At 38.5% G+C, this 19,084-nt stretch overlaps 1 protein-coding gene across 1 annotated transcript in view; it reads left to right on the top strand.

The window, feature by feature from the left end:
* Window positions 1–19,084, top strand: part of snd1 (staphylococcal nuclease and tudor domain containing 1) — a 164,854-nt gene that overhangs the window by 52,819 nt on the left and 92,951 nt on the right. The window contains exon 16 of the mRNA XM_055054667.1: window positions 4,854–4,963. Coding sequence (XP_054910642.1) covers window positions 4,854–4,963 — 110 coding nt within the window. The remainder of the gene's footprint in view (window positions 1–4,853; window positions 4,964–19,084) is intronic.

The following is a 19,084-nucleotide window of genomic DNA, read 5'->3' as shown; positions in this document are numbered from 1 at the left end:
TCACAGTTGCATTCTGCATAGGACAACAAAGATTAATGAGATGGAAATTTAAATGGAATGATGCTGTTATGGGTAATAGAGGGAGGAAAGATGAGGTTTAGATTTGAATCCGCACACATTTAGATGCTTACACCCTCCTCCAGTTTGTAGTTTGCTTGTCACATTGCTAATTATATCCTGTTGACAGGCTGTCAAAAATCAAGACTTGGTAACTTAATAACATTAAAAAAAGACTCTAATGGCATTCATACTGAGTCGCCTCGATCCTGCAAGTATCAATTTATACCTGCAGACATGCCAAAAGCAAGAGCGCGAGCGTCTGGCGGGTTATGAGCACAAACGTCAAAGGCTAATCAATATGCACATCATTAGCATAGGAATTTGCGACATGATGTATATTTGGATAAGCTTCACTGATGAGACAAATGCACAGTAGCAGCTTCTTCCCCGATAGGGCAATTTCCATGAGATGAAGCTCATTATCTGGCTTGGTTAATGGAGAAAGAAGCTAACTCAATCCAGTTTATTTTATGGTGGTTTAACTGAACACTGTCATTTATAAAATACAAGATAAATGCCTCAAGTTAGTGCTTCCTAAATTCCGCAGTTATAAACATTGAAATTGTCTTTTGTTTGTTTCTGAATGAATAGTTTGGTTGTTATTACAAAAGATAAGTAAATTACTATGAATTGATTTGAATCCAAAATATGTAAATTATTTAAAATGTGGTTTTGTTTTACAGCAGAGTAGTCGATGACTCAAGCTGTAAGGTTTTCTTTGTGTTCATCAGAGAGACTGCAAGATGGAAAAATGTTCTGTGTGTCTGTTGTTTTTCAAAAGAGAGACTGTAGTGCTGACATGAAGGTGAAAGTCTTAATAGTTTGTGTCCAGGATGTGGGGGGTCTGCAAAGATGCTAGTTGCTCTTTTTCTTTTTGCCTAAACTTGTACAAGTCATTAGTTAAAGCTTCCTAGAACCAAGTTCACTGTTTAGACTTGGTGATAAACTTTTAGAATGTATATTTTTGAAAACCTTCAAAATCTTAATTTCCCGATTCATATCTTTTGATTCCATCCCCAATTTAAACGAGTGTACAACTTGAATACAGTTGTTTTCTTGAAAATGTATATGTGGCTTTTCCAATTCAATACGTTTTCTTCATCGAGCTGAAGTACATAAAGAAGCGCGTAACTGCGATATGTTTCTAAATATTGCAATATATTACAACTGGCCCCATTTTCCTGGCTTTTGATGTCCCTACCACTGTTTGTAAGTTCAGGACTTTTATTACTTGTACATCGACGGAGTGCAACACTTGCATGGAAATCACTTTGACCAAAAAAAATAAAAAATAATAATTTTGTCAAGCGACGCATCCAACCAGTCGTTTCTGATTGATGTATTGCCCACATTATTATTGTGATCATTGCAATACACAGTTTCAGTTCTGAGAAAAAAAGAAAAAAAAATCAAAAAACAAATTTGCAATATATTCACAATGTGCAAAGTTAGACCTAAAGATATTTCATGATTTGAATTCATAAACTACAATTGTATGAAGAGCCATTTAGGCATGTGTTCAAGAGAATGCGGTTTCTTGACTTAGACTTGAAGAAAATAACTTGGGAACATCTCTGGAACGCAAAACCAAATTAAACGTAATGCATTTTCTCAACAGGGTGACTCTTCCATTCTCTCTGGTAAAACCAGAGACTTTTCAGATATGCCTTCAATCACGCAGACACACACCGAGATCAATGTCTTACACATAAAATTCAGTGATTGATATGGTGGATTGACATGTGGTCACCCTTTTCAGGTCAGCTTGAGAAGCCGTGTTCTCTGTGCAGTCTAACATCAGAACGATCAGCGTATGTCTTGTTTGTCTCAGAGATCAGATAAGATGAATTTCCTGGAGTATGACCCAGATATTTATCTTGGTGTCAGGCCTGAGTTATGTATCTCAGTGGAGGTTAACGTCTGCTGTGCTAAGTGGCTCTCGGGTTGACTTCAAATGCTGCAAGGAGGAGGGACTACAGGAAGTGTGGAGGAGTACAGTGGGGTGATGTAAAGAACTCTGCAGTGTGCATTGTATAAAGACGTCACATCTGTGATCATTGTATCAGTGTATGACCTATAATAACCCTTTTGCTGGGCTTTTTCCCTTTGGCATATTAAAGCTTTGTGGGCATGTTTTCTCCTCTTAAAGAGTTTTGACTTGGGTGAAAATTGTTGCTCCTGTGGGCCTGTAAAGCCACGTAGTTTATAAGCTTTACAATGAAACTTGACTTCTTTGTGTATTACATTCATGAGTATTCTTTCCTGAGGATTATGCTTGGGGAAAAACACAATTCCACCCCTTATCATTGCTGCAGCCAACCCAAGCAGAAACTTTATATCTCCCTCCCTGCAATTACTTTATACACCAATTTTTGCAAACAGTGTTCAGTATTTTGCCTTTCTGTAGCCCTTCCTATCTTGTCTTTTTCATTTCCTTTATCCTGCATTCCTCATCTGTCTTTTTTTTTTATATGCACACAGTGTTATAGTCACTGAGTCCCAAGTGTAAGCCCTGTCCTGGTAAACTTCTATAAATACTTCCAGATGATCTTGGCCATCAAGTGTGTCCTCCTCTTTCTTTATGGAACAAAAAAAAATTGTTTTAACAGATTTTATTCATGCCTTGCTTCTACAATTAAGTAGAAAAGCAAATGGTGCCACTGACATTTTTCTTTTGCCTGTTTTTGTCGAATTTGAATTTAGTTAATCAAAATATGCTGATATCAGACATAGGTAACCTGATTAAATGCAAAATACAGGTTTAATAAAATAATCATTTAAGGATAAGAAGTTAACCAAACCAAATTTGCTTAATGTGGATTTAGAATTATCCTCATTCTTAAATCATAAATTCATTGCCAACAAAAAAAATAAAAAATCCATTCAGTTTCACCAGCCACACTTACATGTACAATCAACTGGAGATGTGAAATCAGGATCACTGCAAAAGCAGTTAATGACCTTGAAGCATTAACTTTTCACATAAGTTATTTCAAGGGTGACTGGATAGTCAAGTATTTTATTACGCAGTAATCTCATTTGAAATCAGATCGGTTTACTGTCTGTGTCCTTTATACTACACAGCAGACTTGATGCAGATCTGTCTGTATTGGAACAATTATCTCAAACTGGACTGAATGGTTTTCTTTTACTTTCCAGTGCAGCATGTTGCGTGGCCTCATTTTGCCTTTCCAGGGTCATTTTCCCTTTCCTGCCAGTGTGAATTCGCTGATATATCTTGCTCTTGTCTTTTTAAATGGGACAGACATGGCCATGTAGGGAACAGAATGTACAAAATGACAAAATGAGATTAAAAAAGCCAGTGGCTTTTCCAATTCAGTTATATAATTATACCAAGAGCAATGAGCTTGCTCAGTAGGTTAGCTGGGTGAATATTTTAGGGAAATAGAATAAGCAAATTGGGTTTTGATTTTAATATAAAGTAACAGTTTGCTCCTAAAAACTGTAAGAAAACGCACCAAAAAATATTTCTTTCAAATATTACCTTTTTTAACATTAACACATTTCCTCAGTTTCCTGGTGTCTCTATAGCAGCCTATAAAGATGTTTCTTTTGCAAGTACAGCAGCCAAGAAATAAACTCACCAGGTACATGGTGTCCTAGATTGTGATTGTAAGACTCTGCTGTAGCCACAAGGTTATTAAACTCCACTATAATGAAACACTGCATAGTCATTTCATGTATTATCTTATCAATGAAATCAAAAGATAGCTGACCACACACAGTTCAAAGAAGACCAAAACTTTTTGAAGAAGCCTAATACAAAGAAAATCTTAGCTGTGAAATCTAAATCCTGGGATTTTGCAGCAAGATAGCCACGCACACCAGTGAGTCATCAGAATGCCCTAACAAATCTGATTTTGCTTCTCTGTCATGTATATTTGCGAGTCTGTCCTGAGGCAGTATATCTGTCATGCCAGAGAAGCTCATTAAATTAAACCCCAAGTCAAATGGGAAAGAAAGACCCTAGGAGAGAGCGGTTGCTTTATTAGCAATATGCTGGAGGCTTTAACTCACAGCAGAGGCTATCATCAGATTACTCAACATTAAGCAGCTCCAACCTGCTTGTTGGTTTCTTGTGCTGAGCTGAAGCAATTAAGTTTTTTTATTATTATTCATGAATTCCAACAAACTAAGTATTTAGGTGCACAGGTAAAACATTGTTCCTTATGCTTAATAAAAGTCATGGGGAAGGAAATAAGTCAATTGGGTAGAATAGGGCTAAAAACTAAAGTTTTCTTAAAGTGTGGTCTTCTTTGTTAGTTTGAACATCAAACCATTCACATACCCCCGGCTGTGAAGCTAATCTTCTCTCCATCATAACCTTTGAGATTTTCCAAGATGGCTGAAGCATCTTCGCTAACAAGATTGATTCCTATTGTTGATAATGGGTTCTACAGAGTTGCAGTGTATAAAATGTTAAATCTCCCTCATGTATAAAATTTGTTACAAAACCAATCACATTACACTATCTCTTTCATTGAGTTAATTTTTAAACAAATATTAAACATATCTATTCAAACGTGGATACAACTGGTTGGGCACGATTGAATTAGTCATTTATGCATTAATGCAGTGTTGGAGTTTCATCATCTTGGTCAGGACATTCTTGGTAATGAGACGATCAATTTCTCCATAACTTTGGTATTTCCTATAGAAATGATCTGATACAGAGCAAGTGCAAATTACTAGTACGGAATGGTGACATATAGCCAAAAAATGGGACAATTTTGTAGAATTTTGACTCAAACAACTTTGTCATGTTTGTATAGGCATCGAATGTCCACGTAGTTCCCGGAACATGCCTGGTGGGATGCAGGTAGTCGAACCTTTCAGCGATGAAGCCATGCGGTTCACCAAAGAGCTGGTGTTACAACGGGAGGTAAGTAAAGACTCAACATTCCTTGGTGTGGTTTTATCGTCTCCTGTCATTTCTCTGCCCACGTCTCTGCCCTCCTGTCTTGCTGTTCAGCACGTATATTAGCAAGAGCTGTAAGTTGCTGCAGTTTACTGTAGCAGTAAATTTGTTTTACTTTAAAGTCAACATTCCAAAATAGGGAAGCATTAATATAAACTCATGTAAATGCTAACAACTATTCTGAATAGCAGCAGAAATTCTGCTATAATGTGTGTAGCAGATTTTACTGCTTTCCATTTAAGCCAATTTAACATAATAGTAGGATTGGTTAAATGTATGAAAATGCTTCAGCTTTCACAGACCTTGGATTTGTGTTTAAACAGAAATGGCATTGTGTGATGTAAGTAGTGTGTCTTTAAAAAAACATCTAATCATTTATTCCTCTCAGGTAAAAATGCTTTTTCATATTAAAATGACATGTTTATCCTATCTTGTCAAGACCATTTTTATAAAGATGGGACCACTGACTTTAATAAGCTGATTAAATTGTTTACTCCCAGTTGAACTTTATCACAGCATTTATACACTGTACTTATCTCCCGAGTGATGTCAAATCTCATAAAAGTTCAGAAAAAGGTTTACACAATCTGTAAAAAAAAAAAGAAAAAAACACCTCCCCCTCCCTTTGGACTATACATACACATACACACAACATTCTCGCTTGCTTCTTCCTTTTTGACAGAAAGCTCACCTGATACTGGATCGGTGCTCCTGGACTTTAAAAACTCCATCCAGTATGTGCCCATTCATTCACATGCTAATAGGTTTTTATAAGAAGCAGTGAACGGACTAAAGCTATGATGGAACTAGCTATAATCCCACCACCACTTATCCAGGCCACACACATTTTCTCTTTTGCTCTTTTTTTCCACTCTTTCTTCATCCCTATCTCGTCTGAAAAGCGCTTTTCTGTGTGGGGTGGCTGACTCCACTGTCCTCTGCTGTTTAATTGTCATGGAAATGGAGTCTTAGCCGGTGGTCCAGGTGGAGCCATGTTAAAAATGATGTGTGTGGGGCACGCTGACAACCTTTGCAAAATCCTTGAGTGGGAAATAATGGATGCAGAGACCAGGGGAATTTGATTGACAAGGATGCCCTATGAATCTGTGCAGAGGTGCTGACGGACTAGATATTGTTTTGAATTTTGGATGTTTTTACAGATGTCAATCTACATAAATGCATAGTTTGTAGGACTGAAAAGACTTTCACTGAAGCTTTGTCCAATTTTATGCCTATTAGGGCAGAATGAAATGTCTTATTCACATGGCCTACTAAATTGTCAATACAAACATAAAAGAATAATCACAAAGCACATGTTTCAAAGCATTTTTCTAGACTTTTAATTTTGCCCCTGATTGTCATGCAGAATTTTGTTCATGATTGGCAATCATTACTGTACTTCTTACAGCTATTGTAGGGCTTTGTTACACTGTGACAGAACTTCAGAGATTAGTTTATTTGCTTCAAACCAATTAATGGGAACGAGATGAAAAAGGTTCAGAAGTTTGCTTCAGTTTTCTCCTGCTCTTCTTCAAACTTGTTGCTGATCCTAACTTTAGGGCTGCATATGCCCTTTATTTAGGAAACTGCAAGTCAGTAAAGCCATTTAAATAACCTCAAATGGTTTCATTTGACCTAAAATTTGCATTACAACTTAATCTACACTTCTATTAGAGAGTATTCAAAACCCTTGAACTTTCACACTTTGCCAAATGCATTGACACACTTCAGTGTTTTTTTATTTCTGTATTTAATTCATAAATACCACATTCATTTGTTGTGAATGTTAAAATGATACTTAAAATAATTTATTTTTTACAAATATAAATCTATCTACTAGATATCTGAAAGCTGAACTCTTGGCACTCTGCAAAAATATTATAATCCCAGAGCATCTGTGAACAACAATTTTCAGGTCTTGCCAAAGATTCTCCACTGAAATTTGGCTCGAACTTTGATTGAGCCATTCTGAAATATAAATGTGATCTGTGCCATTCCTGTGTAACTCTGGCTGTATGTGTAGGAATGTTGCCCTGCATGGAAAATGAACCTCTGCTCCAGTTTCAAGTGTAAATCCCCCAGGGAATTAGTAGTTGTAATGTAACAAAATGTGAGAGTTAAAGGAGGATGAATGGTTTCACGAGGCATTGTAAATAATTTAACACATCACCCAGCTGTACTGTCCCAGGTCGTTTCTGCACAGCTACAGATTCAATTAAACAGTTATTATGCACATAACCTTTTTTGTCCCCACACACACCCTCTCATACTTTGCCTTCCCTGGCCAGTCATTCGTAGCGTCAGCAAGTTTTTCACAGGTAGGTGGGAGTTATCAAGCATGACCGAGCCACATAATGAGTCCTGAGCCCAGCATGGGGGTTGATTGGCTGGCTGCACTGACCTGCTGTTTGAGCTAATACCAACACAAACATACTCTCATAGGAATACAATCACCTACATGGATGCAGTAAGGCCTTTCCCTTGGTCTACCAACTTATTCTTCCAGAGTATGAAAAGAAGACCTGATAACAAGGCAAATGACAAGTGTGCATTCCAGCCTTGTGAACTGGAACATTCACAAGCTCGTGTAATGTTCTACAGGATCAGGCAGCCTGAGATAGAGTTGGATTGAAGAGGTGAGAGGAAGTGGTGAGCTTATAATGAGGCAAGTTAGTTGCTGCAGAATTGAAGCGATGATGAAAGATGTTGGAGGTAGAACACATAATTTTTTTAAAATTCATATTCTTTATCCAAGCAAATTCAGCTGAAAGACATTATCAAGGTACGCCACACTCCGACATGAATTTGGATATTTGGCTTGAGTAATGTGCAATCCCTGCCGTTGATCGTCTCTGAATAGCATCTGATTGCGGGAGCTTTCAAAGCTGCTCCTAAGGTTTCTCAGGTGAATAACATTTGATTTGACTTTTGGTGGCATAGTCATTTGCATTCATTTAATATTTTTCTCACTTGTGCTGCTCAGCACTGTTTTGCATTTTCAAGCTCTTTGAGTTAGTAACTTGTTGACTCTGTTCTTTATTCGGGTCTTCAACCTTCTACATACAGATGCGGTTTGTTGCTCTCTAATTAGTTGTTTGTCTTGTTCTTGCATCATTTAGGAGCTAAGTTTGGATACAACCATAAAGTAATCTCTTCTAGTATATTGGGAAATACTCTTTTTATATTTTTTCCATCTGTAGTTTGTTTTCATGTATCCATTTATGCAAAGCTTATAATTTCTTTTGAGGCAAACGTTCATGTTTAGTGTGGCATGCAGTAAACTGGGAAGCTTTGGTTTGTTGCCCCTGTATCTGTTCCATCACTTCCCCCTGATTATTACTCATTTCATTTGTTTCACTTTCAATTATTTTTACTTATTTTAAAAATCACTTTAGTGTTTATCATCTCAGGCGTCTCACACACCCCTCCCCTCCCTTATTTCCGCCTGCCTCTCCCTATTCCCGCTCCCTCTGTGCAGTTTTAATCTCTGACAGACACTGCTCCCGTTCCCAGCATGAAACCAAAACAGCGGCGCACAATTCTGAGGGGTAAAAAAGAGAAAACGTCAGTAAACACCAATCCCCAGATATTTCACTTTCTGTTTTGATGCCTTCCATTTAATTTCTCTCACATCCCAGCTTCCATTGACAAAAAACCTCCATTCACTATCTCAGTCACCGACTCTCCGTGTTGATTTTTCTACATGCTTTTAGGTAGCAACTTCAAAAGCTCAAGCTATCCATGAGGGAACTGAGCACTGACATTTTCATCCAAACTGAGTCAGTACTATTAATGAAAGATATAAATTGGTGGAACAATATTTATATCTTTTTTTTTACTGCCTCATTAAAATGCCGCTCATCTAACAGTGTCATTCAAGCTGAGATCACAGTGTGCTGCTGGCATTAAAGCAATGTGCCTCACCTAAAAGTTGGAAGCTATTTTTAAAATCCTGTGCAAGTTTCTGAATATAAAATATTTTTGTCTGTGGGAATCTGTGGAGCAGTTAATTTGCTTTTACATTTTCCGTACACACAGTTAAGGTCAAAAGTTCAAATGTACTCACTATAGCTCTGGATGTTATATTTGCTTTGGGCTATTAATTTGAAATATTAATATATCTTCAACTTAAACACAGGAGTTTCTGAAATAAGTCAAGGTCAAATTCTACCTGCAATACTAAATATATGTACACACATTAACATATATGGTCATTGTCGTGTGGATCGATAAACTTCCAGATTAGTGCTGGTTGATTATTTGACCTCACCTGTTGTTTTTTGTTAATTGTTATATTTCATGGCAGAGATCCAAATTTGAAGAATTTGATTGTTCTGCATCATAATGCTTGACTGTTTTCTTGGGTTTGAAAACCTCGCATAGCTCCTCCAAACTTATTATTCACTAAAATCCCAATTGTGAAAATTATATATATATATATATATATATATATATATATATATATATATATATATATATATATATTTATTTATTTATTTTTTTTGTAGAAAGAAAATCTGTTCTTTCCTATCTTTGAAAGTTTCATCTGATCTGTTCAGAAAATTTTTGTCCAGAAGCCCTTACTGGCTGCCGCAAATTTCAGTTGAGGTTGAATTTGTCCATTTTTGGAGTCTGAAGTTATGTAAAATACCAGTGTCACTGTCCGCAGTCATCTTGGTGTTGGAGTTGTCTCAAATTCATGGCATGGCTGAGCCAAGAATGTACCAGGACCTTTCTGATATAATTCCTGTGTGGATCAGAGGGGGAAAAAAGCAAATTGTGCATTAATATAAAATTTTAGAATCAAATTTTTCCAACAGTTCATTAATTTGTTGCTGGATAAAGAACTGTTCAGGTAAATCATTCAGAGCCATATTGATACGGATTCATGCCTTGGACTATTTTAACTTCTCACTAAAACTAGAGCATAGTTTCAAGTCCAATTTTCCACTAGTCTTTATACTTTTTATTTTTGAATAAGTGGGTTAGATGAATACGATTCACATTAAATTCTTTTTTAAATAATTTATTAAGAACTGACCACCTGGTGGGTGAGGAAGCAAAAACCAAGGAGAGGATATGAATTTGTTTAAGCGGTTACGAGAGCAAGCTAAGTGGACTGCCTAGTGTTCTGCCTTCGTTCTGTCAGTTAGTTGACCTCATTCAGTCTGGGTGGTCTCTCATCGTCTGTGCTGCCCCGACTGCCTACTCATATCTTTTATCTTGCACATTTAAATTCTCCGGAACTTGTAGGCTTGAAAGCAAACATGCACGGAAAGCTTTTGATTACAACCCAAGAGCTCCGACAAAATCTGTACATTCATATTCATCTTTATGATCTTGCCTTATGCCAGTGCTTCTCAATTATTTTCCGTTACGCCCCCCATATCAAGAAGAAAACTATTCGCGCCCCCCACTCCCACCGTGACTATCCACGTCTACTGCAGGCAGTATCAGCTCCTCTGCTATGGTGTGGGGCTTTTTGCACTGCGCAATTTGGTACGCCACCTTATATGATGCTAGCAGCGCTCGATGGTTTACTGAAGTAGCCTTCACAAAGCGGGATGACTGTTGGCAATATTCAGCACGTTTTCGCTGAAAAAACTCTAGCGGCTTATCGGCGTGATTGGGATGTAACGTATTTAAGTGACGCGCTAATTTATTTGGCTTCATGCTGTCCGCTGCGAGCATTTTTAGACACAGCAAACACACCGGTCTTTCCTCTTCTCCAACTGTAGTCACAGTGAAGCCAAGCGCTAAATACGCTTCGTCGTATTTCTTCTTCTTAGCTTTCGGTTGACTTTCTGTTGTCTCATTATCTTTGTCTCTCTCCGCTTTTCTTTTCATCCCTGTGAAAAACGTTTTCATGTTGGGGGTTGTTGAATAACGGAGGCCATAGACAGAACGCAGTCGGAGCTTTTTGTTGACTTAACACTGCTAACCAAGGCAAACCTGTTGTCTTGTAAGTCGTAAAATGTTGCACTGTCGCAAACGTGACAGACGTAACAATGAGAGCGCCACTGCCGCCTACTGTGCGCAATTACACTTTATACTAGTTCGGCCAAAAAAAAGCCTGTTCCCCAGGATCACACGCGCCCCCAGGTATCGCACCGCGCCCCCCAAAGGGGGCCCGCCCCACTATTTGAGAAGCACTGCCTTATGCTGATTTTGTTTTGGTACGCATTTGGTTGCATTGGATACAAACAGCAAAAGCTTGATTTTTCAGAAAATTCGCCTCCCAGGGTTCCACTAAACTTAAAACAAGTTGACTTCATCCGTCTCCTGATTTCCCCCAGTTATTTTATCTCTACGGAAGGAAAAGTAAATTTTAGTTTTTAGAACTTACCTTTGTCTCTGCGGTCCTTTAAAAGGGGTCCCTTCACACCCGCGTCCCCCCACCTTGTGAGATCAAAACTGCACCAGACTGCCGCTGGTAGGGGTTGGCACAAACTGCCTTTAGACCTGCAGGAGACTGTGTTGTCGAGCATTGATGAGTCACTCTGCCAGCGTGGCATCACAGATGCCTTGCTAATGCCTGCCTCTAGATTTCTCTGCCTTAATAACAGTTCTTGGTGAGCATTTTAATTAAATGCAAATAAACCCAGTACCTTTGTAATATCAAGAGGATTTTGCTTTCTGTTCTCCCTGTGTGTGTGGTAATCCCTATAAAACCTCTACCATAGGTGCACAGTGGCAACTGGATAATTGAAGTGTTCCTTGTCTGTCTTTTGTCTATGCCTGCTTGTGGTCGGTGCAGCTCTGATCAATATGTTTGACTTTCTTCACACATTTTTTGTGAAATGTATCCTTCATGGATTTGACCCTCTTTTGTATGTTATTTTCTCACTCATGCCTGCAGGATAACATCACTTTTTTTCTTTTCTTTTTTTTTTTTTTTTTTGCATCATCCGTGCTCTCACATTGATTTCCGATCAAGCTTAAATTATTTTGGCATGGGGTCGATTGCAAAATTGCTAGATCTCACAGTCTATCTGCTCCACTTCATCCTTCCTTTGCTGTTGCACTCGATTTTTACCATATAGCCCTAGTTTCCCTGCACTGGCTTTGTTTTCCAGTTGTGTGCTTCAGCATACCCATGTACTCTGTGTGTGTGAGTGTGTTAGAAAGAGAAAGGGAAGAGACAGAGAGAGCGAACATGTAGACAAGATGAATAATGCATAGTGTGGTTTCCTGGTCAGTGAGACAGACGGTAGGGACTGAACTGCCCCTAAGGTCCTTTTTTCCCCAATCACGTTTTGCAGTTAAACAAACCACGAATGCGGAATGCAGCTCTACTTGTGCTTTAAAGCAATAGATGATATCCATCCATGTCCAATAATAACTTTGCACCACTGAACCATGTGAGCATCTTGGATTATATCATTAGTGCCTTGAAAAGGTTTTCAGTTTTTCACATTCTATCATATTAAATTACACATTTAAATATATTTTAGTGGGCTTTAATTTTCTGTGCCATTCTGCTCGATTTAAATCTCTCTTCCCAGACAGTCTGGGTTTTCTCCCATTAACTTGGATTTCTCCAGTAGCATTTCTGCCTTTATATGAATGACGACACTGATTTTCTGAGCTGTTTTTGAGTTGTAGTCTGTGTGTTGTTTTATCAATGGCAGCAGATGAAGTGAACAGAGTTGTTCAGTCTGTGTTGACCACATTTCCAAATATTAAATTATCATTTTAAAGCATGGTTGTTTACAACGCATACAATATCTGGTAAGCTTCATAGTGTCAAATTGACACATTAACATCATGGGCAAACATTACAGATTGGGTAAAATCCTAAACTTCAACTGAGTTCACGCCTCCAAAAATCAGTTTTGTCCTCTAAGCTGGACCTCTTTATGGCTTTTTTTTCCAACAATGGCTTTACTTTAGCCCTTCTTTACCACCATAGTTCACTGTTTGGACGGTGTGTTCCAGGTAATGTTTTGTGTTCTTTTTCTGCCACACTGGACTGTTGTTTCACGTCACAACTTTGTGCTACTTTGCATTGGTCTCCAACGTGACACCCTACTGCTTTAAGGTTTGTCTTCCAGTTGGGGTGAGTACTTTTTGTAAAGGTATATTATTTTAGTTGGCAGCCAAAAAAGACAGACAGCAATATATAACCCAGATGGGACTTCTAATGATTTCAGTCGAGTACCAAGAGCAAAAATCAATCCTAAGCGGTAGATGAGGATATTAAAACTTGTAAATTTTGTCACCAGCTGTCAATCGATCGTCACATAGCATCACATTTTGCAATGAGTTTAATGGTTTGACAAACCTAAGCGGGGCTCAAAAGAATTCCTCTAAGTGCTTAAGTTATACTCCTCTTTATGAAATCCATTTATTCATCCTTTGTCTACGCCCTTTCAAGTCTATCCTAGCTGTGAGTCATAATTGAGCTGTAATTGTGTCTGTTTTAGTTCTGTTGCTCAAAACAGTAGCTGCAGGACAAGTGGCAAGCCGTGCTAGTTTGCAATTTAAATAGAGATTGTATCTGTAATTTAAAGGCTGACCTTGAAAACCACATTAGGAGCATAAAGCCATTAACAGTTGTTGCAGCCGAGTACTGACCATAAGTTTCGTTCCCCATAATAGCCTATTTGCATGACTTTGGACTAATTGGTGTCACAAGTGGAGTTCATCCTCTGATTTTGCAGCTGTTTTTACTTAAAGCCCGACTCAGCCTGTTTGTGTGTGTCAGTTTCACTGTTCGGTGACTCCGCTCCTTGAAAGTAGTGAATTATAGCCTGAAGGTGAAGCTAGGGGCCCACATAAACAAATTCACACCAACGTGGGGACGGCGAGATGGAGATGGAGGAAGGGAGAAGCCTGCCCACCGCTTTATCACTGCAATTCTTTTTACAAGAGCGACCTTCTGTGTAAAGCGCGTGTGACAGCATTCCAACTTCAAAGTCCACCATGATAAGCACAACCTGCAAAGAGCGTGGACACACCGGCACGCGCTCTACTTGGGGGAACATCGGAATCCTCTTTTAGCCTTTTTCCTCTTCATGAAGGGCACTGCAGTACTCTTCCACATCAATAAGGGCGATAGTTTAATGCTCTTCATGAAGTGGCATTTGCTTTTTCTTTCAACTGTCTTTTATTTCCTGCCTTTTAGGTTTTACTTTTGCATAAAAATCTTTACCCGACGATGATAAAAATGAGAGTAATGACTTAGACGCATCATTCAGCTGGTTGAAATTCATAACGCGTTTCCATTAAATCGGACAAAAAGAAAACATTAAAAATGAACTGAAAGCAGATTTTCATCAAGTTAGTCCGTCTTTGGTCATCTGATTTTCTGTGTCCTGTTCTGGCCCATGAAGCAGCTTCACTGTTGCTGGTTCTTCCTTAATTTTCTGCTATTGTTGTTCACTTCATTAGCATTTTATGTTCCTTGCTGAATTAATGACAGCATTTTCACACCCCCATCTCAATTCTTCTCTCTGTGTTATGGTTGCTTCCCATTACCCTTACTTGCCCTTTAATCAGTTTAGGCTTGATGTTTTTTCAATGTCCCTTTTGATCCAGAACCACAAGAATACGTTAGACACTCTAAAACCACACAAGTGGCCAGAATGGCTCTGCATTTTTAATTTTCATTCGCTCCATGGTGCCTCAGTTTTTCTTTCATACTAAGAAAAACGAAAGATGTGGAAACTTCCAATATATGTTCACGTGTTCAAAAATACTTTCCTCTAACCTTTAAAATTAGAGATGGAATTGGTATTAGAAACTAGCAAACAGTCATTTTCTAATTAGCACAAAATATATTAATCTATCCAATATAGTACCCCAACACTCCCTTGTGAATGTCATGTTGCACATGTTAACATTGCTGTGAGGATTGCATTATTAATTGATCCAAAATAGAGGTGGATGAAATTAGCCGAATATGCTGTTGGGATGTGAAATGTGTCTTCATGTTATTTGGAAGATATTAGCACTCCTATGAGTATCATTTAAACTCAGATAGTACAATGATACTGTTCTGCATATATTCTGCATTTCTAATTTGATAATATACTATACTAATTTAAAAGCAAGCTGTTTTCAAGATGGCATGTTGGCTATTTCAAATTTTGTCAAATATTTGGAATTGGCTAAGATCTGTACAGGTAGGATAGAAATCATCCAGCAATTTCTGATTGATGCATCACTAACATAAATATATTGCACTCATGTAGTGCTAAGATGGCGCCCAACTTTGATGTATTTTCACATCACATTTGCCGACTCTCTGTCCTTTAGGTTCTGGACAGCTCAGGAGACGGAATATACTCTGCATCCTTCATCATGTGTCACTTGAATCTGATTAGCCAGCCTGAGGAAAAGGCTCCAGGCATGCATGATTTATTTCTTCTCAGATTAATCCTTTTTTTCCTACAGTTGAACTACGACGCAAATATGTAACACAATGGCAGCGGTGACAATCGGATATGCGCTCTCCTCCTTCACATTTATCAAATACATTTGAGGGAAAATAAAAAGTAATGTTCTTGTCATTGCATTGAGGTCAGTTTTGACAGAAAAACTGTTTTTATCATACAAATTCACATATGTGGTGTATAAAGAGAAATCCTTTATGCAAGAAGATTGAGAGTGACTGTATGTGTGAGCAAGGACGAAGCAGACACTGGCCTCTCAGTGCTAATAGTTCCCTTGACAACACAGCAGTTGCCACACATCGTTGCCTTGGCTGTAGGGTTAAAATGCATCACACACACTGGAGTCAGCTGTCATCATAAAGAATCTGTCAGTCTCTGTGCCTTTGCCTTCCACAGTTCCTGTCCTTCGTCTTTTTCCGCATCATTTGTTTTTAGACCCCAACAAACAAACGGATACACACCAGCTTTGGTGAAGACCATCTTTGCTCCCTCTCCACACTCTCCTGCACTTCATGTCAGTGTGCCGTCACTTCCTCAGTTATTGAGTTGTCAATGACTGGCTACTGCTGCAGAGGTGACACACCTAGTCCACCCACCTCCTCCTGTCAGCTCGTCTGTTTTTATTTACTTCTCCATCATTTCACCTCTGTGCACGCGTGTGGACCCGTTGCAAGTAGGAGTATACTATCACTTCAAAGATGTGAATAAAAAACAGCCAAATAAAGGCTTGAAAGAGGAGCGATTTGAAGTGGTAATCCTTCACCAGCTTACCCCAGCATAACGTCCCCACACCTGCAACTCTTATCCCCATCTCAGCGTCTCCTTCCATCTCCCTATTCTCATTCCGTTTCTTTATATCCCTTACCAACAAGAGAGGCTACCTCTGTAGCTGTGTCAGCGATCAGCATCTCCTCACTTCTCCTCCCCTCCTCCGTCACTTTCTATGTTTCCCAGGGGACAGTCGGGAGCATAAAGGGAAGAACAGGGCTTGCAAAATCTATTTAAAAAAAAACGAACGGGGATTGGACTCATGTCTTTGAATTCTGACAGATAAAGCTAATGGCAAAAGTGGGCGCCAAGCAGGGAGGTGTGCAAGCATGTGTATGTGTGCAATAGCTTCTGCAGAGCCCAGCTATAGAAATCCAGTTTCTTTATGTGCTGTGCTGGTTGACTTTCTGAATGTGTAGGGGTGTTTGCAGGGGAAGTTCCAAGAAAGGCTGGCCTGAGTACTGCATTTTTATTTTTTATTTTTTTATGCTTCTTCTGCCAGCTGGATTTCTTAACGTCAGAATGTTTACTGTTGTTTAGTGTGGTCAGTTGGGCTACTCTAAAAGTGATTAATACTGCCAAAGCCTACACTTCCTTATCCCCACTGGTCTGTTAGTCTGCTTATCTGACCATCCAATATTGAAGTGCAGTCATTAATTTTGGCAGGGAATTGTGTCACTTTTTCAGGGAGATTCAAGGATACCTTCTGGTGGAAAGTTGTAGTATACAGAAATAAAGACAAAATATGTTGGCCTAATAATTTTTTTTAAATTATTGTCCTTTTATTTAGGTTTTCCTTCCTTTTATGCATACAGTTTGTGAGTACAAAGAAGTGTTTAACAAACACAGACAAAATAATAAACAGTAAATTAATCCCTACAAAGTAATTCCCAGGTCACTTGGTCCAACAGTTGAATCAAATTCTCTTTGAACAGGTTTTTATGTTTTTCTGTCACTGTGATACCAGGGTTTAAGTTTTTGTCTTTCAATTCTGAATGGCAGATTAGCAAAATCTGACATATTAGCTTTATTACCAACGTAGAAAAGCTCACTTTTGGTAAGCTTATACCCAGAAATCTGACCAAATTGGCTAAACATATGGAGAGCAAAACGCAGTGATGTTGATGATTTGGAAATAAAAAGCAAAAGGTCATCTGCATAAAGCGACACTCTAGGCCTAATATTTTTTTTTATATTCTTTCTAGTCTCAGCTTCTGATAAATTTAAAAGCTGAAAATGCGTAACGTTTCTGTGATCTGGATCATTTTATTTTTTACTGCTTTTTTCAAGTGAGGGGGGGAAAAATCTCTGTAGAATTGAACTCCTATAAGCTAATGCTACACTTGGCAACTTACAAGCTGACACTGAGATTCTTATACACTAACTTTAATAGATTGTATTTCAAAAATCATCTGATCAAGATCCAGCTAAAGTAATTGTAGTATAGCAACCAGCATTTTATAGTGTTTTTCTGCTGCCAGCGTCAATGGGAGTTGTATTTAAAACTTGTACTTGTTTGCTCCTTGACCTGTAGCATTTCTGTAAGGTTGACATTTACCGCAGCCGTCTGACACACCAACATTCGCTTTCTCAAACACCTTCTGTTGCCGCGCTGTATCGTTCGTCTGTCACCTCACTGTAACTCCTTTGCCACTTTTAGCGTGGAATTGACACCCTCACGTGCATTCGTTCACAGAAAGTTGTGCACACACAGTTATTATCTCCTGGAACAATACTAATAGATGCATGTACTGCTGTGAGCAAACGGTTTGTGCCTCTGCTGCCAACAGTGGGAGGGTGAAGGTTTGCCAAGTCTCTCCTACCCTGAGCTCCCTCTATCTCTTTTGTTTCTCTCCCCTTCATAAACCCTAACCTTTCCTTGTTGCTTTCCAATATCTGTTGCATTTTTGTTTACTTCAAGTGCTATGTCTCAGAACCTGATTTAAGAGCATCTTACTTTATTCCAAATGTATACTTCTTGGTACAACACAAGTACACATTAATCTTATTTCTCATTGTGTTTATTAAGCACAAGTGAGAAACAAAGGAACAGAGCAATGGGGAGACTTAATGCCTAATTATTGGCATCAGTATTGAGCAGGTACAGTGAAGTGAGCCAGCTTGTTGATAATGAGGTCACTTGATTGTGGGCCCAGTCAACAGTTTATTTATTGTAGAGTTTTGCAGTGGCCAAAAATGATTACATTGCAAGTTGATGACAATGTCAATTGGGCACTTGGTAAAGGAATCCTTCATAGAGAGTATGGGTTTCAATCTGTTTATGGTGTAATGCTTAAAATTAATGCCTGGAAACTGAAAACTAATGTTGCAAAGTTTGCTTTAATTTGGAATAAGCTTGAAAAGATAAAATTAAGCAGAAATGTTACAATTATGACACTTAAGTCTAATTATTTTAATTTAAAATGGCTGACTCAATGCAGGTCCTTCCCCCCATTTCTGATAATTCTTGTTTTTCATAACAGGACAATGCAAATGAAGAGCAATGTTTCAGGCTGTTCCTTCAATTTTTGCGTGTCAATAGAACAACAAAACAGCCTTGTGACATTCATTTGAAAAGCTTTTCCCAGCAGCGCACTCAGAGCCTAGCATTTAGTAAATTGGTGGGAAAGGAAAACATAATCTTGAAAGACAACAATAGATATGTGGAGATAAATCACCTAAAGACTGAGTTGGAGGATTTTTAGCCTAATTGGCCTTAGCTAGTGACTGGCCAGTTGGAAATCAAATCCCCTCATTTTTGACCACATTACACAGAGAACTGCTACCCTGCCCTGACAACACTTATTGTCAGGGCAGGTAAAGGTCTAGATATTGTTACTAACGGAAGAGAAATCAGTATGAATGTTTAATATCTGTGACCTTTTTGAAAATATGATCAAAGGAGGAACAGACATAACGT

Source organism: Poeciliopsis prolifica, unplaced genomic scaffold, assembly GCF_027474105.1.
Source record: "Poeciliopsis prolifica strain line A6 unplaced genomic scaffold, Auburn_PproV2 SCAFFOLD040, whole genome shotgun sequence".
Lineage (NCBI taxonomy): Eukaryota > Metazoa > Chordata > Actinopteri > Cyprinodontiformes > Poeciliidae > Poeciliopsis > Poeciliopsis prolifica.
Note: the sequence above shows the minus strand (reverse complement) of the source record. Positions and strands in the feature narration are given on the sequence as shown.